This window comes from Nilaparvata lugens, chromosome 4 (genome assembly GCF_014356525.2).
Source record: "Nilaparvata lugens isolate BPH chromosome 4, ASM1435652v1, whole genome shotgun sequence".
NCBI lineage: Eukaryota > Metazoa > Arthropoda > Insecta > Hemiptera > Delphacidae > Nilaparvata > Nilaparvata lugens.
Window position 1 is genome coordinate 77,631,859 of NC_052507.1, and position 24,308 is coordinate 77,656,166.

At 34.8% G+C, this 24,308-nt stretch overlaps 1 protein-coding gene across 2 annotated transcripts in view; it reads left to right on the top strand.

Annotated features, from left to right (window-relative positions):
* The window catches only part of LOC111052865 (segmentation protein cap'n'collar), a 407,420-nt gene that overhangs the window by 224,422 nt on the left and 158,690 nt on the right, over window positions 1-24,308 (top strand). For both annotated transcript variants that reach the window (XM_039426538.1, XM_039426537.1), the window contains exons 5-6: window positions 19,363-19,499; window positions 21,425-21,748. In XM_039426538.1, coding sequence (XP_039282472.1) covers window positions 19,363-19,499; window positions 21,425-21,748 — 461 coding nt within the window. The remainder of the gene's footprint in view (window positions 1-19,362; window positions 19,500-21,424; window positions 21,749-24,308) is intronic.

The window sequence follows — 24,308 nt, forward strand, 5'->3', positions numbered from 1 at the left end:
TGTCCTCTAAAAAGAGAATTCTTCTTCAATTGAGCTGCTCGTAAATATGAGAAAAAAATAGTGTGTATATTGTTTGAATATTGTTTAGAGGTTTGAAAACAAATTTGAAGAGTTATTTATTCATTTACATTAATAGAAAAATTACGACAACATATAGAGGCTTTCAGCTTTATGCCAAAACAAGCCTCATTGAAAATCAATTGTAATGAAGGAAAAGGAACGAGAGAAAATTAGTTTTATGAAGAAAATTGATGTAAGAGAGAGACAGTGTGGTTGCCCGGATGATTGGGAATGCTAGAAAAATGAGAATGTGGTGATGAATAATGATAAGGCATGGGACAGATCGAAGGGCGGGCTTACTAGCCCGTCATCTTCTCCAATCTAAACTCACTTCTTACTCGCCCCCCCCCCGCTACAACCACTACATCCAAATCCTGAGAAGGGAGCCTCAAAGAACGCAATAAGAGGGAACACGAGAAACGAATGAGAAAATGATTCTTCCAGACCTTTCCACGCTCTTTGTAATAATAGGCCTACTCTTTATTCTGGTACCATCTTCATCTGCTGTGGCTGCCTCTCCAATCATTAATGCGGAGCTGGGACCTCTCCCTTCTCCCTTGCCCTTCCTGTCATCAAATAATTCATACTGCCATGGCTGTTAGTTATGGTTCAATGTTCTTTCTGTTTGTGGATAGAACACTCTATAAATCGTTGAAAAATATATTTTCTTAACGAATAAAATATAAAATGATTATTTTGAACAAGAATGAACAGTCAATCTACTCACAGAAGTATCAAGTTTATGATGATGTATTATAAGTTTTCTATGTGTCAGTGGCGCCATTTCACAAAGGGGGGCAAAAACCAAGAGGTATGAGGGGGTGGGGAAGGAATACCCCCAAAGGATAGAGGGTCCTGGGTTTTTCTCCATAAATGTTACATTCGAAGATGTTATTATATTCTTCATTTTTTCCAGTTTTATACAAATGTGGTTGAAGTATCAATACAAACATAATTATACATTATTAGTTATTAAATCATGAAATATTTATTAGAAATATAGCCCTAAAGTAGGAAAACACTGAAACAGATTTCTTAAAAATCATGGAAAAAGATAAATTTTTCTTTTACAGACAATTTCATCTATTTCATTTGGGGATCATATTCTAATTGGAAAATAACTTTCAGTGAGAAAGCTAAAGAAACATTAAGCTGTTCCCATAATTCTCACCAACTCTGTACATACATTTTTGATTGTCTGATAATGCCTTTTCTTTTGCTTTCACTGTGACATCTTGCAACTTCTAATTCTCACGTTGAAATTTATGCAATAACTCACTTCTTGTGCCCTCATCAATAATTGTACCCATTCTATATTTAAGCTTCAACTATACCACAGAGAAGAATATATTCTTTATTACTCCGTACCCGTAGCCATACTTTCAAGACAATTTTGCTCTATCGTTGATACTGTAGAAGGAATTATACTACTGCTGTTTAAACAAAGTATTAAATCAGTATGAGATTCTAAGGATTCGTGTAGATAGACACGAATTTTCATTATTTATCTAATCCTTGGGGGGGGCCTAGGGCCCCCCTGCCCCCCCTAAATGGCGCCCCTGCTATGTGTCCTCCTTTTGAGACTCGGACGACATCTAGACGGTAATCAAATTCATCCCAGACTGTTCGCAAGATGTCAGTCTTCTCGGTTATCGGACTGTAGCTACTGCATCAGTTATCCAGATTTTTAGCTACTCAATATCAATTTCTAAAGGAGGAACAACGATAAAGATCGTGTCTTTAACGTTGTTCCCCTTTAGCACTTGATATTGAGGAGCTAAAAACCAGGATAACTGATGCAGTAGCTACAGTCTGAGAAGACAGACATCTTGGGAACAGTCTGGGATGAATTTGATTACCGTCTAGATGTCGTCCGAGCCTCAAAAGGAGGACACATAGAACACTTTATAATACATCATCATAAACTTGATACTCTAGTCTTCTCGGACTGTAGCTACTGCATCAGTTATCCTGGTTTCTAGCTACTCAATATCAAGTGCTAAGAGAGGAACATAAACACGATCTTTAACGTTGTTCCTCCCTTAGCACTTGATATTGAGGAGCTAAAAACCAGGATAACTGATGCAGTAGCTACAGTCCGAGAAGACAGACATCTTGGGAACAGTCTGGGATGAATTTGGCTACCATGTTTTAATTTTAGGGTTTTGTGTATAATGGAGAATGCGATCCAATAAGTCATTTATCTCTGATACTCATAAGCATTATTTGGCTACCGTCTAGATGTCGTCCGAGCCTCAAAAGAAAGGCACATAGAACACTTATAACACATCATCATAAACTTGATACTTCTGTGAGTAATTTTATGTAAAACTGGTTTGTGTACATAATTTAAAAAAATAAATATAACTGTTCAAAATTGGGGCATTCTTTTTGAAACACTCGGTATAAACGAAAAATGTTACTCATGAACAACTAGTTTTCAATCGGTAGCATACTGTTTAAAAATTGTGTATTGATACATTGATACAAGCTGAGTTATTTCCATGATACATCATGATCTCGTCAAAACAGCCTATCGATCATTGTTGATCATTGGTGTCGGTTCTCCCTACCGCAATGAATAAGTACCATTACCACTATACTAACCAATGGCAAGAAGGGTGTCTTACACAGAAAACGTATAGCGAATGGATCAGTTGCGCGATATGAAATTCATGAACGGTAGTCGCTTGTTTGTTTTGGTTGGTGAAATTTTTCGTGGTGCAGTCTCATGAATCCCGCGGGAGTCCTGATGGTTGGTTGACCTGTCAGGGTAAAGGCAGAATTTTGACAAATGGTATCGACTGTCATATCGGGCTATGAGTGATGTTGTTGGTCCCAGGGGCGTCGTAAACATTTTACCTGACTCCAGTCCGCCTCTCATGACTGCTGTCATAGATCTCAATTGATGATGGCCGAAGTCATGATGACTATGCCATTGATAGCTCTGCATTCAGACTTAGTCTGGCTTCATATATCTTAAATTCTCATCTTGATTGTTACTGTAGTCTGTTCATCTCCAAGAGTCTGAATAATAAATTATCTATTTATCCAGCCTGGACTTTGATTTGTCCTGTTCTAGACGATTCTTCAACTGAGTCCATATTTGAGGATTCATCTTGATTTCTGTTCGATTTGTCTGGATTTGTGTTTATAAGTTTGTGTTTCCTGAATGGTTCCAAATTCTCTTAAATAACTCAATATTATTCGTTACAAGTGGTAATTGAGTGGAATATTTCTAATCAATTTATTAATTCAAGCATCCAAATTCAAAATTATAGTTTTCATGTTTATTTTGACTAACATTTTATAAAAATTGTACACGTGGAATTCTAACCTTGTCTTGGATTTTGTCATCTATAAATTTGGAATAAAAATTGCACAAGGACTACCTTATTATTTTTTATCTACCAATGTTATTACATTAGTGTCATTTTCATTGTAAATAAATAAATGTTAGAGTTAGAGTTTCTATATTAGATAGAAAAGTTGACTAATGGAAAATATGACTGATGGAAAATATGACTACTTCCTGAGAAACAAACATAGAAGTTCTCAAATGGGTTGAGAGTGTCTATAGTGTGGTCCATGTTATAATGGCAGTGGATAAAGATAGAAGAATAGCGATGCCGATTCTCTTCATTAATTAATTATAAGTCTACACTGTCAAAAACATAATTGGCATCGTTGTGGACCTAGAAAATGATAGTACCACCGGCTTTGTCGTATGATAGACAAGGATAGCAAAACCAAAGTTGATCAAATACTGTCATTATAACGTGGACCTCACTATAGTGTCTGTCTAGGTTTTTTCCTAATACGGTGTATTGGAAATCATAGTTGAGATGTATAATAAACTCTTTCAATCACCCTGCACACAGTGACAATAGTGGCGTCAACTAGAACTGGCGGCCATTAGTGTCGGCTACTAATAATCCGACTGTTGTGCTTGTGAGAAAGAATTCGGACTCGATGCTGTCCCCGTGTGATGGCGTTCTGCCACTAATAGCAGACGCCACTATTGTCCCTGTTGTCTGTTGCAATCATAGAAAAAAGAAATTTTGATAGGAAATAATTTGATTTTAATGAAGACATCACTTGATTGTTAAAATTATACAATGTCACTCATTTATATGTTGTAATTGACAGTTTCCTAGGAAAAAAGAATGATAATTTAGAATAGCAGGGGAAGTGATTGGCTCTGAAGTCGCGCTGGAAAGTTATCGATAGGTTAAGATATGTATGCCTGCTACTCTCTTTGTTAGGCTGGGCGTACACCGGTTAGTCAAGACAAGACTAGTCACGTTTAGTCACAATACTTCACATTGCTGCTTATGAAGACATGTCTATTTGCAATGACTAATCAGTGTGAGTTGCGTCACAAGCAACTGTGTGAAGTATTGTGACTAAACGTGACCAGTCTTGTCTTAACGGTGTACGCCCAGCCTAAGTGTGGCCTCTTGAATGAGACTACTCATGTAAGAGTTGGAAAAATTCGTTGCCCGATGTTTCGGAACCCACTTTAAGCTGTAGGTTCATTATTCATTGATGATTAACATCATCATTACCCATGCACAAGCCTGGAGCTCATGTGGGCATCACCCGCAGATGAAAAAAAATGATTGATGAAAAATGTGGAATAATGTTGCTGAGTTCTCAACAACCATGAAAAAAATTATTCTTATAGGCTCAGTTGCACAAAAGGTTTTTTTTAAAAGAAGGCTTCTCTGATTTCTTCTCGTAGCATTTAATCGGGATTAAAAGTTGACAGACTTTTGTGCAACCGGGCGTTGTCTTAATTACAAAAAATAATGTCATTCAGTGACTTAGTAACATCACTTAATACCATCAAGGACCCTTATCGTATTTTATAAACATGGAAGTAAGCTAGCGTGGGGATTCCCCAAAGCTCAAAATATTCACAATCATTTTCCACATTCCAATATTTTCAAATATTTCCTGAATGTTTCTGTTGTCAACAGTAGTAACTTGTTATGTTAACATAAGTTTGTCTCTATTGAGTAGACAGTGCGAGTCATTGTTTACTTTGTCAGCGCCAAGGTGTAGAGTAGGAAAAAGATTAATTCTGAAGAACACTTCTCATCTTCAAAAATAAAGACTACATCTTGAAACGGTCCTGCATTCCACTCAAGTGTTACCCTCTTCAAAATGACATTGATGTCCTCCTATTCGTCTCTATAAGTATTTTTCTAGTTTCTGTTCTTAGTAAAGATCAGAAATCCACAATCAAGATGAAAGTTATTGAGTTTTTTGTGATTATTCATTACAATTTTTTACTCTCATGATTTCTAATATTTATAAGTTCTTCAAAAAATAATATCTTCTACCTTCTACCGTAGTAAGTCAGTTATTGTTGGAAGTAAACTAGCCTATAGATGTTTTTTTAGTGAAGTTGTTCATGAATTCATTATAATCCCAAGAATGGAGAAATGATTATCATAGGGTAATATCAATACCTACTATTACTAATTATTGGTAATATGCCATGGTATTGATCGTTCATGTTCCAAATTTCAAGCTTATGTTTTGTGGAATGAAGCTGATATATGTCGACTACTGAATATTATTATTAATATCGGGGCACCGAGCTTCACTCGTTATCGATTTATTGACTTTTGATAAACCGAACACAATTCTTTGAAATGATTGGGGAAGGACTAACAGGCACAGCCCAAAACTGTTTCTTTCCCGAATTTTGATTTATACACTATGTATAGTCCAGAAAGTAGGTTATGTTCCATACACTTGAATTCAGGTTCAATTTTCTGTTCAAACATTTGAAAACAAAAAAAATATATAATTTAGATTATATACAAACCAAATTGAATAACAAAATAACACTCACTAATCACTTGAAATTGTCGAATAATGGTCAACTTTGAAAATTATGTTTAGGAGGATTATCATGTCATGTCAATAAATCAGATTATGTTGATCAAATCGATTAAATTGTCTAGCTAGATAAAATTTCTCGCTGATTGATTATGATTACACAGCTGGAAACAATTCTGTCTCTCACCCACCACACAGGCACACGCATCTTCTGTTATCGAGAGACGACGAAATTATCATCTGTTTTCCAAGGATGAATTATACTTTTAATGTCGTTCAGCGAGTTTTCCAAAGAATGAGACCTAGTGCAATCGAATCTTTATATCATAAACCTACTATGTTCCAAATTTCGTGAAAATCGTTAAAGCCGTGGGATCCGTAAAACATAAATAACCAGATAAATAAAAATAGCCAGATATAAGAATAACCAGATATATAAATACAGAAATTGCTCGCTTAATATAATAGGATCACTGTTTTGGCCGGGTGAGAGTGTAAGAACTGCACAGAATGAGAGACTACCATCGTCACTTAGCTTCACGAAAAACAACCACTAGTTTTCTCTTGACTATCAACTTGAGTTGATAATTGAAATTTGAAACATAAACACTTCAACTTAGGACATAGAGAAAATATATCCCATGATACAGGGCGTTTATGTTCCAAATTTCACTATTAACTCAAGCCGATAGTCGTAATAGTTCTTTTTATGAAGCCATGTGACGCTGGTAGTTTCTCATACTGTGCCGTTCTTACACTCTCACACCCAACAAAACAGTAATTATAGACAGTAATCGCCTGAGTTGAAAAAATCTTTTAAATCTATACCATGTGTTATGTAGCCGATTATATGACATGCATTTTCACAATGATGATGATTTTATTACAGCCAGAAAATACATACAGTACACTAGGCCATGTCAATACAATAAAATTTCTAACAGAATTACAATAACATTACATAAATAAAGATACTACACAACATGCAGTGCAAGAGCAGGCTTCAAAGCTATTCGGTTTAAAAAAAAATAAATAAAATAATAATAATACAGATATATCAATAAACAATTACTAAACTTCAATTCTATCACAGTCTATACAGCCTATTTTAATTTTAATCCATACCTACTTTTACAATAAATCGTGGACAAACTAAAACCATAGAAACTATTAACACAGTCAATTTACTTAGTGCTTTGCACAGTCAATTTACTTAGTTATATAGTGCTTGGGTCAGACTCATGAATGGAATAGAACGGGTTGGCGACCAGCCATGACTTGACCCGCTTCACCAGCCATGACTTCACCAGCGGCAGCTAACTTCATCAGATAGCCTATTGAAAAATCTGATGCCAGATATGGGAAAACTTTTCCTTGATCTTTCAAATCTCACCCTGGGCAGGACTAGATTTCCATTTCCCCGTGTAGCATGACTGTAAACTACCTTTGGTAGAGAGTTAGTGGGGAGGATATTTTTAATATTCTTTCCGAAGAATGGACATTGATATGTCCAAAGCTCCGCCAATTTATGTAGATGCATAACAATATAATTATCTATCTATATATAAAAGCGAAATGGCACTCACTCACTGACTGACTGACTCACTCACCAAAAGCTCCGCCAATTTATGTAGATGCATAACAATATAATTATCTATCTATATATAAAAGCGAAATGGCACTCACTCACTGACTGACTGACTCACTCACTCGCAGAACTAAAAATCTACCGGACCAAAAACGTTCAAATTTGGTAGGTATGTTCAGTTGGCCCTTTAGAGGCGCACTAAGAAATCTTTTGGCGATATTTTAACTCTAAGGGTGGTTTTTAAGGGTTTAAAGTTCTTTTAGCATGTATATTCTTCTTATTCCAATATCTTAAAATTATAATTGAAATGTCCATACCATATGTTAATATAGAACTATAATCTAGAGAGAGTACCTCTTCGAAACAGTCTGTTGTTCTGGTAACTAAATTAAAAATTTTGTCAGGTTGGCATTAAGTTGAGTTGACTTTGTTAGGTTGGCACCAAGTTGAAGATTGAAATGCATTTATCCAGGACCTCCTAAATACCAATCTATCCAGTTAGCAAAAATTATCGTTTTCTCAGCTTTTCTGCGTTTTCTCACCTTTTTCAATAATTGATGGAAATATCTTAAAAAAGATTCAGTACACAGTTTTAGCTGAGGTGTAAGAATTTTGTTCGCGAAAGATACGCCGATATAGTAACAGGTGTTTTTCGAGATCAAATTGACATAATACGTTCAAATTCGGTACAGAGGTTCCGCTGAGGTCTACATGCAGGCGAGCGAAGCGAGCCCGCTGATCTCATTTTTGGACGATCCAGTCGGGGGTCCAGGGAGCGGAGCCCCCTGGCTAGACGGATATAGCGAGCGAAGCGAGCCCGACGGCCAGTAGTTATTATATTACAAATTGATTTTTCATATCATATACAGTTCAATAATTATTTTCTTAGTCTATATTATGTAAATTCATCTATAATTTTGCTGTATTGTAAGCTATTGTATATAAGTGTATAAGCCAGTATATATTGTAATCCTACATAAAGTACTCAATCAATCAATCAATAAATCAAACCAGATTGGCCCCGGTGTACAAATAAATATTTACAGTCCGAGATTGTTTAAAAATTGAAAGTGTCGACGACGGTGAAAATTCATGACAAGTAAAATTTGACTGGAGAATGATGTCTCTGAACAGAGGGGTAGAGCCGGGCCCGATTATCTGCTGTAGATAGCTCCAGGTCCCGTCCTCGTAACCGACTGCCTAGAGGCTTACATTTTAGACAGAGGATATCTTCTTATGTTTTTTTCCATGGTTATACTTTGGAAAAATTTGAGATTGAGATGTGCTTCATATTATATGATTGCCCGGAGATTTTAGTATTGAAACTTCGAATAACGAAGTATTGAATAAATAACGAATCTATTGAGCTTAATGAACATATTATATTTAGTTCACTGAGTGTTCTTATACTGTAGACTCACCTTCAGACGTGGGCTTTGTACATGTTTCCGTCAAAGTCAGAGTGGATCGTTCTCTCTCTTTCTGCCTGGAAACAAAAGAGAGGTTATGCGTTTGATGATGAAGAAGGAAGAGGGGACATGGAATATCATCCAGCTGCCAGTAGATCAGCTTCGGCTAATGGATTCATAGACGACGAATAGGAATAGAGGTGCCCCTCTTTATATGATTGGAAAATTGGCCACCATTTATAATTCAACTTGTCTGTCGGGGTGTCTGCCAGCTGTCGGCTGGCAATAGTAGACTACACTGAGGTCCACGTTATAATGGCAGTATTCGATTAAGTTTGGTGTTGCTATCCTTGTCTATCATTCGACAAAGCAGATTGGGCTATCCTCTTCTAGCTCCGCAACGTTGCCATATCGTACAATGTAAAATTATAATTGATTAACAATATGTTTTTCTGGCTGTACATTTTAAAATTACTTGAAAATGTTTCAATTATCTGTGATTAGAATGTAATATATGTGCAATATATTTGCTTTAGTGTTTACAAGTTTGTGTTGCTTAAATGGTTTCAAATTTTCTTAAATAACTCAATATTATTCGTTACAAGTGGTAATTGAGTGGAATATTTCTAATTGATTTATTAATTCAAGCCATCTAAATTCAAAATTTATAGTTTTCATTTTTGTTTTTGACTAAAATTTTATAAAAATTGTACACGTGAAATTCTAACCTTATTTCGGACTCTTTCACCTATAAATTTGGAAGAAAAATAGCACAAGGACTATCTTATTATTTTATCTTTCAATGTTATTACATTAGTGTCATTTGCATTGTAAATAAATAAATAAATATTATTGTTTTCTATCCAGTTTCTCTATCGTCAAAATTCAAATCCTGTTTCTGTTGTTTTTGAGTGGTAAAGGAATAAATTTCAGAAAAATGGAATCAAGCTCATTTCGAACTTCCAAAAAGTAATCTAAAATTGGGAGAGAAATAGTACAAGGAGTATCCTTAGTTCTTTTCTCCCATTCAGTGATTTCTTGTAAATATTAGAATAATAAATAAATAAAATTTTTGCCCCAATCATGAAAAATCATTAATTAATCATTGAGAAATATAATTATATGCTCTAGACTGTTAACATATGATTGATTACTTTAAAGAAGATGAGCAGTTAATATTATTACATCACATATCCTCAGAAGCTATCCTCTGAAGAAGGCAGTACAAGGCAGAGAATCGCCAACGCTGTTCATTACAACATCCTCCTCTATCATTATAACGTGGACCTCACTATAGTCGAGAAACATAGAAGAACAGAGTCGCCGATTCTCTGCCTTGCATTGCCTTGTGTGTAGAGGATAGCTGATACCGGTATATGTGTTTTAAAATCAACTGTTCATTTTTGTTTGAAATAATTGATTGCATTTTAGTCAAGAAAATATGTTATCCAATGATCAATTAATACATTTTCATGATTGAGATTAGATATTTTGTTGAATATTCCTACATTGTTGAATAACGATCTAGGAACGTTGCGGAGCTAGAAAAGAATAGCTCAATCTGCTATATCAACTATGTTTTATTAATCAAGAAAATATATTTTCCAATGGTCAATTAACACATTTTGATGATTGAGTTTTAATATTTTCTAATCTATCATTATTCTTTATTGTTAAAAAAACGATCTAGCAACGTTGCTGAGCTAGAAAAGGATAACGCTATCTGCTTTATCAACTATATTTTATTAGTCAAGGAAATACATTTTCCAATGATCAATTAACACATTTTCATTATTTATTTTTAATATTTTCTAATGTATTATTATTCTATATTGTTAAAAACACGATCTAGCAACGTTGCGGAGATAGAAAAGGATAACGCTATCTGCTTTATCAACTATATTTTAGTAGTCAAGGAAATATATTTTCCAATGATCAATTAACACATTTTCATGATTTAGTTTTAATATTTTCCAATGTATTATTATTCTATATTGTTAAAAAAACGATCTAGCAACGTTGCGGAGCTAGAAAAGGATAGCCCAATCTGCTTTATCAACTATGTTTTATTAATCAAGAAAGTATATTTTCCAATGATCAATTAACACATTTTCATGATTGAGTTTTAATATTTTCTAATCTATTATTACTCTACATTGTTATAAAACGATATAGCAACGTTGCGGAGCTAGAAAAGGATAACGCTATCTGCTTTATCAACTATATTTATTTTTTATTTACAATGCAAATAACACTAATGTAATAACATTGAAAGATAAAATAATAAGGTAGTCCTTGTGCTATTTTTCTTCCAAATTTATAGGTGACAATGTCCAAGATAAGTTAGAATTTCACGTGTACAATTTTTAAAAAAATTTGGTCTATAAATTTGGTCAAACTATAAATTTTGAATCTAGATGGCTTAAATTGATAAATTAATTAGAAATATTCCACTCAATTACCACTTTTAATGAATAATATTGAGTTATTTAAGAAATTTGGAACTATTCTAGAAACACAAACTCGTAAACACGATATTAGTCAAGGAAATATATTTTCCAATGATCAATTAACACATTTTGAAGATTGAGTTTCAATATTTTCTAATCTATTATTACTCTACATTGTTAAAAAACGATCTGGCTACGCTGTGGAGCTAGAAAAGAGGAATGCTATCTGCTTTGTCGAGTGATAGACAAGGATAGCAACACCAATGTTAATCACATACTGCCATTATAACGTGGACTGCACTATGGGACGGGGAAGGTTGATGGCTGTTTTTTTGGTGAAGGGTGCCGCTGGGAAATGCAGCACACCAGCTTTTCCCGACAGCAGAGAACGGACCGAACTGGCAATGGTGCGCGGTGACGCGTGACGTGGGGGGGGGGGGAGATGGTTAGGATAGGATGAGGGGAGTGACAGGAATGGAAAGGAAGGAGACAGGAAAGTAAAGGAAGGAGACAGCTGGAGTGTAGAGGAAGAGAGCGCGCTTCAGCCGCCGAATCAAAGAGCGGTTGGTCCTTGTGTGACGTTCTGATCAAGAGCAGCAGCCATTTTTGATTCAGAGAGCCGCGCGAGTGAATCGGGAACAGTGTTGTGTCGTGTCGTGGTTGCCTCCATTTTTTATTACCCAAAAACCTTTAAACTTGTGAAACTTGTGTTGAAGTGATTCAAAATAAACTTGGGTTGAAGTGGTTTCATGTGTGAAATGTGTGCTGTACGATAATTTCGATTTTAAACAATGTGAAAAGGATTTCGGTTGGTTGTTAAACTTAGTTGTTGTGTGTAAGGACGGACAAACTTTGAAAATAACTCAAGGTTATTCTTTCTTCTTTGCCGTGGAGGTATGTGTAGCCAACTTTTTGTGTTGTTGTGGTGGATTTTAAATATGAAAATTAAATTTATTCTCCTTTTGAATAACAACAATTTTTTACAAAGAATCTTTCTCGTAGAATTGAACTGGCAGCAATTGTGTTATTGGCACTGCCAGTGTCATGAATCATAGTTACTTAAATTAAATACTATATATTTATTTCTTTTCTGTATAGGGCTACTTGTAATATAAATATAAAGAAAAATATAAATCTCAGTACCCTTTTTAAAATATTTTATCACAAAATGTTTCGGACATTTAAGCCATTTTCATTTTCAATATGAGATCTATCATGTTTTATCATTGTTTACAAATGAATATACACGTATAGGCCTATAAAATATAAAGAAAAATAAAAAATCCAAAATGGCATATATGTCCGAAACATGTTGTGATAAAATATTTTAAAAAGTGTACAGAGATTTTTATTTTTCTTTATAATTTAGATACTATATAGTTGCTCAAATTTTAAAAACTGAAGCAAAGTATTATACGGTCATTGTATAGGCATAATTATACGTTTATCTCTTTTTGTATAGGGCTACTTTTATAGAAATAGAAAGAAAAATAAAAATCTCTGTACCCATTTTGAAATATTTTATCACAACATGTTTCGGACATTTATGCCATTTTGGATTTTTTATTTTTCTTTATATTTTATAGGCCTATACGTGTATATTCATTTGTGAACAATGATAAAACATGAATGAATCCCATATTTATTCATTTATACAATTAGTACATTAACAAAATGATACGGAGAGGAAAAATAAGGTAACCTTGTGCTATTCCTCTCCCAAATTTAGATAACACATAGTCCGAAATAGGTTAAAGTCTCGTAGTTCGTAAATTCACAAAATTTTCAGTCCTCAAGTATTTTCACAAAGTAGATTTTCAAATTTGAAAATATTGAAAGAAAACGGCTTGGTATTATCAAATCTACTAGATGGGTGATTTCCATAATTGACCGAACGAAGTGAGGTCTAAGATTCAAGTCGACGGTTTGGCATGTCTCTTAATGTTTAAATGTTTATATGTTTATATAATTATATGTTACGCATTTACGGCGAAACGCGGTAATAGATTTTCATTAAATTTGACAGGTATGTTCCTTTTTAAATTGCGCGTCGACGTATATACAAGGTTTTTGGAAATTTTGCATTTCAAGGATAATATAAAAGGAAAAAGGAGCCTCCTTCATACGCCAATATTAGAGTAAAAATCAGACTATAGAATTATTCATCATAAATCAGCTGACAAGTGATTACACAGATGTGTGGAGAAACCAGTCTATTACTGTATTTGTATTAGGTCTATAGTTTCAATCAAAGTTATAAAATGGTTATAACTTAATCCTTAAAGATTCTATTAGATTGAACGGAAGTTGACAAACTTACACATATGTTCATCATGTGTATGATAAGTTATATTCAATCTAATATAATTTAAAAGGATTGAGCTATTAACATTTTTTTAATAAATTTGGTCTAATCACAGCTTTAAGGTCTTTGGTTTCAATATTTTGTTTTGCAGTCATGGTATTATTATGCGTGCCCATTAGTATCAATATTCTCACATTCGAAAAAACTAATTTAATAGGTGAATAAAAATAAACAAATGAACTAAATAATGCTGGAGAAATTATAATATTTTTGATTCTAAAAAATTAATTTTCATCAGATAGTAAGATCATCACGGAACTGGATGAATTATATCATATGGAATACAAATTCAAACGTGAACTGAGTTTGTTAACATTTAAAACAGTTGACATCTGGTACTTGTGGATGAGAATACTGCGTGAGGTCTACTGTTCACAGAACTACTAGTATCATAGAGGAAAGATATCATGAAAAGATATCCCATGATATCTAAATTCCACTGTCAACTCAAGCCGATAGGACCTAGTAGTTTTTTTGGTGAATCTATGTGACGCTGGGAGTCTCTCATGCTGTGCCGACACTCTCCCCCGGCTAAATAGTAATAATGAACAGTGGTCGACAGTAATCAGCTTGAGTTAGAAAAAAATTGGTTTGAGATTTGGAACACAAAAAACCTTTACAATGGGGTATCTTAAGAAAATAGGCTGGAAATATTTGGAACATGAATGACATAAACCATAAGATGTCTTCTTATGCTAACGTTTCTCTATGATAATGTAAAGTTGTTTCCATTCAGTAGGTACCAGATAAGTTTGGTACTTTGTGTATTTCCGAATTCTCAACTTTCAATGATGATAGTAATTTATAAAATTTATAAACTGTTGTAGTAATTAGTTATGCAGCTTGTATTCAAACACCATTATTTGGGAAACATATATTATTGCTATTATCCGTCATTGTTATTATATGAAAGGTAGATAATGCTGTTTTGATTTCCCAATTCTCTAAAAATATTATAGTCATTTCTCCAGAAATTAGAGCTATGTTATTTCGAAGAGTGCTATTCCAAATTTGGCCGAAAAATTTATGGTTATTCGACACAGATATGCCTACTTTGAAATTCCCTCACGTTCTTCCACTGTCCCAGAAAGTGGAAGAATCATTTATAATGGGAACAGCCCACTATCAGACCTGAAAAATGAAAAATGGAAATTTTGAAAGATTTTCAAAATTGACCATGACCGAGCACATCCTTTGTGACTTGGGCTTTGTGAAATCATAACCAGCTACCGCTGATGGTTTTCTTCTAATGGATTATTCTCGTTTTTGGTTGAAATGGTTTTCGTTTTGTATCCCTGGTTTCTCTAAACCTGAAGAAATTTTGTTCAAAGAATGTACATAGGTTGGCCATCTGTCAAATATGTAGGAAAATTGTCTCAAATCTACTGCATAACTTGAGGCAAAATTGTAGTTTGTATACTCGATTCTCAAGCTCAATTTCAAGAAGTTTATTTATCATGACTGTTCTACCATTCTGTATTGATTCTCTAATTGATCATATATCATTGAACCATTTATAAGATAATCGAGTATTGAAGATTCCCAGTATGCTTGAGATTTGTTATTGGTAGTTCGAAGGTACAGGAATGACCCGATAACTTCTATGAAACAATTTAAAGATTTATCACGTTTCATAAATCATATACAATGTGATAATATAATCGAATAATGTATCGATTAATTGTATGATACGGAACACGAGTATAGAATTATGTTTTATTTCTGCAACAAAACTGTCAAATTTCATTCATCACTAGTGAATTATTAAATGTCATGTTTTCCATCCCATATTGTACTAGTTTAGCTGCTCAAACTGCATTTATATCAATTTGAGATAGCATCCAATAAGTATTGTAATAATTTCAAACACAACTACACTTTTATTTTATTACAGTACAATCAAAATGTATTCCTTTTTCTGTGTTACCCACTTTCCATCATGATGGAAATGTCTCAAACGATACAGTTCTAACATAAATTAACCATTTCCCACGATGAAATCTTTCTGATCAGCAATAAATCAAGATTGATAGTGTTCTTGATTTCCTAGGCTTTGTTTCTATACATTATTGAACGAGGGGAGCGAGTTCTTACTGATGGATAGAGCCTAGAGTCTGTTGGTTCGTTGATGTGTTTGTTTGTTGGACGATTACTTTTGATTGCTCTCATTAATCAATTTCAAATTATCAACACAAATTCTTTGAAACATTAGACAGATCAAGTTAGTTGGTCAACGAAATTTGACTTACTCCTTTGTCCTTTTTGAGAATATAACAGGATAGCATTAATGGTGCTATTTAGTGATAAATTTGTAGTATCTAATTTATAATTTAAAAAAAGACAAATCAGATGTCAATTAGATTATTAATTTCATGCTTACAATAATTAATAAAAACACGATGCAGCTCAAACTATTTGTCTTGACTTTCACCGATGCAATTTAAGCTTTTTACTTGTTACAGAACCATTCTCTATATCTATAGAAGGCTATCGAGGTAGCATCTAACTGTAATTGCTGGAACTTTCATGGTCTGCTTCCACTTCAATTTAAATTAGTCCTATTATTTGTGTTAATTCGAATGTGTTATAATTATTAACAAGTCAGACCAGAACTAAACGAGTAGTGAGCTGAAAGACCTCTCAAACAATAAGTTGAATGGTTGATCAGTCAATTTCGCTGCATATTCCTGCGATTTGCCCTTACATTTCTTTCTCTTTCACTATTCCTCCTTCAATTACCTCCGTTTAATATTTTTCCACTCTTGAAACAATTTTCTTCCTAAGATATATCAAATACGTGATTTCCTAAAGAAAAAGGGTTGCTTTAAGTCTTGTACTTTCACTTAATAACAGACAAAAGATAAATTGAATGTGATGTTAACAATACTAATCTTCAATTTCTAATTATTTTCAATATAGAAGGTATCTTAATACACTTGAAAAGAAAGAAAAATTGTATATTTCAACATTGAACTTGAGTAAAGCAAAGCTGATCTAAGTAAATCATGACAGCTTACAGCAGAATTTTTAGAAATAAATAAAATAATTTTTAAATAATAATCTTATTTTAAAATTGTTAACTATTCCAGATTTGTCCATTGCGCAAACCCACGAAATCAATATCTTTATCAAACAAACAATCATTCATATATTTTTTCCATTCAGGCTAGTGGTAAACTATTTTCGATTCAAAAGAAGCAGTTCCCTTTACCTGGTCATGATAATTATCGTTTCTCCCATGAATGTTTCATAAAAGTAGATCTCAATAAAAGTAGACTAATCAATTTGATAAGTGGGAGACTCTCTGAAAGCTTTTTCCAAGAAAATTAAAGGTGACAGCGTTTAAGCTTAACTTAAACTAACTTGAATTAAAAAAAATGAGACCCTAATGCTCCGATTAATTTTATCAAAGAGTAAGTCTTCCAAGTATAATCTTTGAATACACTATCCTCTGAGCAATAACATTGAATTGATGTAGGTTGGGTATTAATGAATTAGTAGACCACTTCCAAAACCAAGGAACTGTCTTATTGGTCAGTAGGCTCCTAAGACGCCATTTTACCTTCACAGCTCACTACCAATAGAAAGCAATCATCTTGAGAACGTCACATGTGAGATATCGTCCAATGAGAATGCTCTTGCTCGTTGAATTTGGGGTGTGGCTTACGTTAGCATAGCCATTCACTATTACTCTGTCTTGAGTTAGTTCTGCCTTTCTCCGCTAGAATTATTTTTTCTCTAAAATTCTAGAATCGAATTAACCTTTATTTATTTCAAAAAAAATTACAATAATTATTATCAAGTTGCATCCTTTTACCATCGTGCTAGCATTAATTAACATCATAGGACTGTTATAGATTTTGAAAATATGCTTCAGGAGAGTAACTCTTACAAGTGTCATAAGATTTTTATTCATTCATATATTTCATAAGAATCTCAAAATTTTCTTCGATTTAATAAAAAATATACAGTTGTTGGAAAACATACAGACACTATGCTTCCATCTTCTCCAACGTCATGTGGATTTTGGTGACAAATTCCCATGATTGAAAGAAAAGTTAAGTGTTTTATTCATAAAAATTCATCTTCCTCCACTCATTTCTGTTGTATGCCAGGAATGTTTTAAGCTCAAATTATTCCAATCTTCGCAAATAACGTATGTTCCAACAAAATTTAAATTTGGATTACAAATACAGATAGTTATAGTTTGATTAAGAAGAAATAAAGTAGGGGGTTAGGAATGTGTTGGCTTAGTGTAGTTTGTTCAATTCAAATAAATATATCTATATAAATCTATCATAGCGAGATGGCACTGATCCATTCTTTCACTCATGCACCATGAACACAACTGACAATCTACTAGACCAAATACGTTCAAATTGGGCAGGTATGTTCAGTTGGCCTTCTAAAGGCACATTTAGAAACAATTTCTCAAAATCTGCGTTTTCCAGCGCTTTTTCAGGAACTAATTGACAACAAAAAATGTTCAAATTTGGTTCACTGCTTCAGCTAAGGTTTAAAATTTTTGTATAATAGAATAGTATGAATGCTTTATTATTCAAGTAAACACAATACAATGTATAAAAACATACATTTACGGTTTGATTAGACATTCGCCAGCCGGAAAGTCGGGAAAACCCAATAATAACATTTTTCTACAGTCAAACAAGAGATTGTTCTACTGAAAGGGGTTTGAAATGACGTCGAAGATACGCCCAAAATCAGCGATACTTTCAGCGTCTTCGAGCGTTTTGCCTACGTTTTCTTAACTTTTTCTAGAACTCATTGAAAGAAAATCTCTAAATTTGGTAAACGAAATCAGCTTAAGTATACAACATGTTGAATGGAAAGGGCTTAGAAGGTCCGCGAAAGATATGCCCAAAATCTGCGTTTTAGCAGTGAAACAAAACAAGAAATTGTTTTGAAATGACGCCAAAGATACGCCCAAAATCAGCGGTACTTTCAGCGTCTTCGAGCGTTTTCCCTACGTTTTCTAAACTTTCTCATTGAAAGAAACTCTTCAAATTTGGTAATCAAGTTTAGCTAAGGTATACGAATATTGAATAGAAAGGGCTTAGAAGGTTTGCGAGATATACGCCCAAAATCGGCGGTTTTTAGCGTCTTCCAGCGTTTTCTAAACTTTCTCAAGAACTCAATGAAAGAAAATCTTCAAATTTGGTAAACAAGTTCAGCTAAGCTATACAAATAATGTTGAATAGAAAAGACTTAGAAGGTACGCCAAAGATACTCGTACTTCCAAAATCCGCGTTTTCCAGTGTTTAAAGTGCATTTCAACTGCGAATCTCCTTGTTTGTTTAGTGGAAATCGTTTTACCTTATTATGTTTTGATACAGATGAACAATTGAAATTCGTTGTCGTCGTCGTCTTCTTACAGGGGTAGACATTAATACCTGTTCCGCCTTCAAACATTCTCCCACCTTTTTTTTTGGTCTGCCAAATTGAAATTTATAATGTAAATTATAGTGCAATTTTTTAATATCAATTGTCAAATATTCGATTTGGAAAAATTCAGTAGATGGTTTTTTAATTTATATTGTTGTAATTTTGTGTCAATTATTTGAATTTGAAGAATTTAGTAGATAGTTTATTAACTTAGATTATTGTAATTTTGTTTAGATTTGGTGAAGGACGAGCCAGAGGGGAGCAATGAGGGGGAAGAGAGGGAGGGGGAGACCATCCCTCTGATCGAGGAACCTGACTTCTCTCTCGCCGAAGCACTCGATCTCGTTGGCTTGGATGAAGACACCTTCAATGTAAGTAGCCTAAGTACTTGTAATTAGAATAGTTATGTTGCATTGAAAACTAGTGCTGTCAACCATTTTTCTCAACCTCCGATTGGCCATAAATAAAAAACGAATTTAAATAAAATAATTACAACATCCATAGATTATCATCCATCAACAGAATTGTTTCATCTGTACTGCTGTTATTAGATAAAAAAATATATTTTTTATTTTTAGAACTCGTGGCTGGAGCGAAATTGTATTTGGGCGAAAAAATATTTCTTGTATTTGGCAATTTTTCCACTAAATGCGGCAACAAGATGAGTTGAAGTGGGCTTTGACATTGATTTGGAGCTCCTCGTTAGTTTGGATGCTCTGCTCTTTATTGATTGATTCTTAATTGATTCAAACAATAAGTACATCATCAAAATGATGTATTAATGATGCTCTCAAAGTCATGGCTTGAGTTTGGGGGAAAGGTATAAGTTATTAGTGAGTGACCGAGTTAAGTTTGTATGTTGGGTGATGGAAATTATCCCATCCGATTTGCTTGAGAAGCCGTTTGGTTGCAACAGCTCTATGAGGCCAAGTCTTCATGGATCACATCAATTCCGGATGACATTTCAACTGACGACACCATTCGATCACCACCACCAAATCATCACACAGGCCCGGTTGCACAAAATCCGGTTAAATTTTAACCGTGATTAATTCCATGATAAACAATCAGAGAAGCCGACTTTTCAAAAACGCCCTCTCTGATTGGTTCTCGTGGAATTTATCACGGTTAAAATTTAACCGGCTTTTGTGCAACTGGCACTCTGAATGTTTCCTGAGTAAACTTTCTCTGAGAACCATTCTCAGTTAGATTTTTGCTTGCAAAAACGAGTAATGCTACGCAACTAGCACTTGGCGGTAGGCTCAAGTGTTTCTGGGTCTATAATTGGACAGCAATTGACGATCTGGCACCACCGATCACAGGGCGTTTGGTGGCGATGACAAGCTGATCAACTCTGTGAAAATCGCCCCCACCGTTTTTTCTGTATCTTATGATATTTATTTATTTATTTACATCAATATGGGAGCATACGGGAAAATCCCAAAAAAATACAATAATCACTTCACAAAGAAATTGAAAATTGAGAGAAAAAAACAAGGAAAAAAACTATTTTAGTGATATGTGCTCGGAGGTTGAAAAAATGACACACTCACTGGCCAAACTACTCGATTATGCTTGCCTGGAGACTTTTGGTGGAAAATGGTGAAGCGACGAAGGTGATTTCAAGCTTGAGTGTGTTGAATGTAGTTGATGGATATGATGCAAAACATACCTCTCTGCGATGTGCGCCACCATTCAAATACATGCATTACATTCAACACTCTCAAGCTTAAAGATACCGAAGCAGCTCCACTATGTTTGCTTTCTTGAAAGTGTTAATTCTTTTGGTACTCGTAGCCAGAGTTCATGGTACATGGTCCACCGATACAGTTTTCCAGTTACAATTTCCACTGTTTTGTGATACAGTTTTCCAGTTTCAATTTCTACTGTTTTGTGATACAGTTTTTCCAGTTCCAATTTCAACTGTTTTGTGATACAGTTTTCCAGTTTCAATTTCTACTGTTTTGTGATACAGTTTTTCCAGTTCCAATTTCAACTGTTTTGTGATACAGTTTTCCAGTTTCAATTTCTACTGTTCTGTCATACAGCTTTCCAGTTCAAATTTCAACTGTTTTGTGATACAGTTTTCCAGTTTAATTTCTACTGTTTTGTCATACAGCTTTCCAGTTTAAATTTCTACTGTTTTGTGATGCAGTTTTCCAGTTTTCTCATGTTTCTAATTCAATTTCTGCTGTACAATTTCTTCATTTTTGTGATGCAGTTTCCTAGTTTTCTCATATTTCTAGTTGAATTTCTTCTGTTTTTTATACATTTTCCTCGTTTTTTTGTGTTTCAGTTTGCCGATTCCAGAGACCGAGACGAGGTGTTGTCTTCCCAGTTTGGCGCTGCCAGTCGCAAGTGTAGCGAGAGCAGTGGTCGGGGAAGTAGTGGTGAAGAGGAGGAGGACGACTGTGAGAGGAGGAGGCGTGGAGAGGAGAGTGGCCAGGACGGAGGCGACGAAGAGGAGGAGGAGGAGGAGAAGAAGGAGAAGGAGGAAGAGACCGACACGGGGTTTGCGTCTCCGTCAGTGTCGTCCGACGACGATCTCGACGAATTGAGCGATCTTCTGTTCGGCATGATTCAGGCGCCGTCGCAGTACCACCATCCGCGCTCCTTTCAGGTTAGTTAATACAATTTTTAGTTAGTTAATTTCAATTATTCAATTATTCAATTATTTATTAATTCAATAACTGAATGAATTGTTTGTTTCCTTGTTTTCTAGTTTTTACTTTCCTTGCCCTATTACCATAGATAGGTAAGGGAAGTATTGCTTTCCGAAAAAATTAAGGTACCCAATTTTCTAAATTTCTATACGTTTCAAAGTCCCCTAAGTCCAAAAAAGCGGAGAAAATTGAAGTGAAAAATTATTTGAAAATGAAAATATTCTTTATTAAGTGAAGTTAGGACTTTTAAGTACTCTCTACCACTCTTGGTGGTAGCCAAAAAGCCTTTTTTACTTTCCTTGCCCTACTACCATAGGTAAGGAAAGTATTGCTTTCCATAAAAAAATTAAGGTACCCCAATTTCAAGTTTTCTGTACGTTTCAAGGTCCCCTGAGTCCAAACACCACTTGATTTTTGGGTGTTGGGCTGTGAGTGTGTGTGTGTGTGTGTGTGTGTATGAGTGTATGTGCGTCTGTGTACACGATATCTCATCTCCCAATTAACGGAATGACTTGAAATTTGGAACTTAAGGTCCTTTCACTATAAGGATCCGACACGAACAATTTCGATCAAATGCGATTCAAGATGGCGGCTAAAATGGCGAAAATGTTGACAAAAACAGGGTTTTTCGCGATTTTCTCGAAAATGGCTCCAACGATTTTGATTAAAGTTATACCTGAAATAGTCATCGATAAGCTCTATCAACTGCCACAAGTCCCATATCTGTAAACATTTCAGGAGCTCCGCCCCATCTATGCAAAGTTTGATTTTAGATTCTCAATTATCAGGCTTCAGATACAATATAAACAAAAAAATATCGAGTGGAAAAGATTCAGCTTGAGAATCTCTACAACTAATGTTTTGTAATATTTTCACCTATAATTAAAAATAAGCTCAAAATTCGAGAAAATGTGATTATCCAATTGCAAACTGTTGGCAACTGTTGATTCTATTAAATCATTCACTATGAAGAGATAGCAGACCTCGTATGTCTCCAGCGTTATTGTACTGTCACCAGCTGGCTCAGATCTTTGAATAGTAGACTTGAGATGCGCGGGAACACTAGCGTTTGGTGATCAATTCTCATAACGGCAAGGAAAGTTGTGTGAGTGCGCCACACCAGATTTTTTTATGTTGTACTCACACTAGCGTGACTTGAATCGCAAAGCGATTCACGTCGTGAAGCAAGTCTTCAGGTCTCGAAACGACTTCAGACGCTCCGCTCGTAGACGCTCCAAAAAACATACCAGCTTGATCCAAAGTTTGACACCACGCTCCGCTCTGCGAGTAGATGCTTCCAGAGTGTTTTCGGTCATTACTTAGGCCGGTTACAGAGCTCGACCGACCATCAGGGCGTACGTCAGTCGCGCTTAGGGACGTTCCGATACTTTCGATACTTACTGGTATCGATACTTTGCTTTCGATACCGGTGGTATCGGTATCGGTATCGAATGATTCGATACTTTACTGGTATCGATACACAAGTTGGAGTATCGAAACGGTATCGAATGGCGAAATCGGTAAAAATGTAGTTCACTTCAATTAATGACATAATCATAAATAAATTTTTATATAAATTTTAGAAGATTATAAGGATTAATATAGATGAAAATTATAGTACTGAATTATAGCCCAGTGTAGCAGTTACCAGACATTATAACATCACTAATAACAAACAGTACATAACTGACTCAAGCTCAGTAAATATTGGTTCAAAAATTATCAATTTGATCTACTATTAAGACCACATTTATAATTCTTGAACAAATATTCCTACAATTTGAAATCAAATTGATAATTTTTGAACCAATATTGACCGAGCTTGAGCCATTTACCAATCTTTAGGGACGTTCCAGTTCCGATACCACCATTCTTTCCATACTTGGTATCGAAAGGAGAGTATCGATATTAGTAAAGTATCGAAAGAAACGTATTGATACCCTTATTGCTTATTGACCAAACTGGAGTCATTTTCCCATCTTGCCAGAGGGTCTTCTTTGTTTCGACAGACTATTGAGACTATACTTGATAGATTGCAGTTAGTAGATAAGTATTTCAGTTGGTAATTCCGATACTTAATGCTCACTCAATGCTTGTGGTATCGGTATCGATACTTTTCTTTCGATACTCGTGGTATCGATACTTTTCTTTCGATACTTTACTAATATCGATACCCTCCTTTCGATACCGATTCGATACCAAGTATCGAAAGAATGGCGGTATCGGAACGTCCCTAGTCGCGCTAGTCTTTTCCATAGATATTCCATGTATCCCTACAGAGCAGGACTGACGGCACGCATGCGCACGGTCAGGACCATGCGTTTTATACAGCGTAGGAAGACCATCGGTCGAGCTCGTGCGCATCCGTTCCATCGGTCGACTGACGCGCTATTGAAACAAATAGAAGCTTTCAGAGCTGTACTGATCAGTAGCCCGATCGCAACATAACCAATGTGCTGACACCTCTGCCCGACAATCAGCTGATATTGAATTGAATAGCATAATGAGTGAATTCAA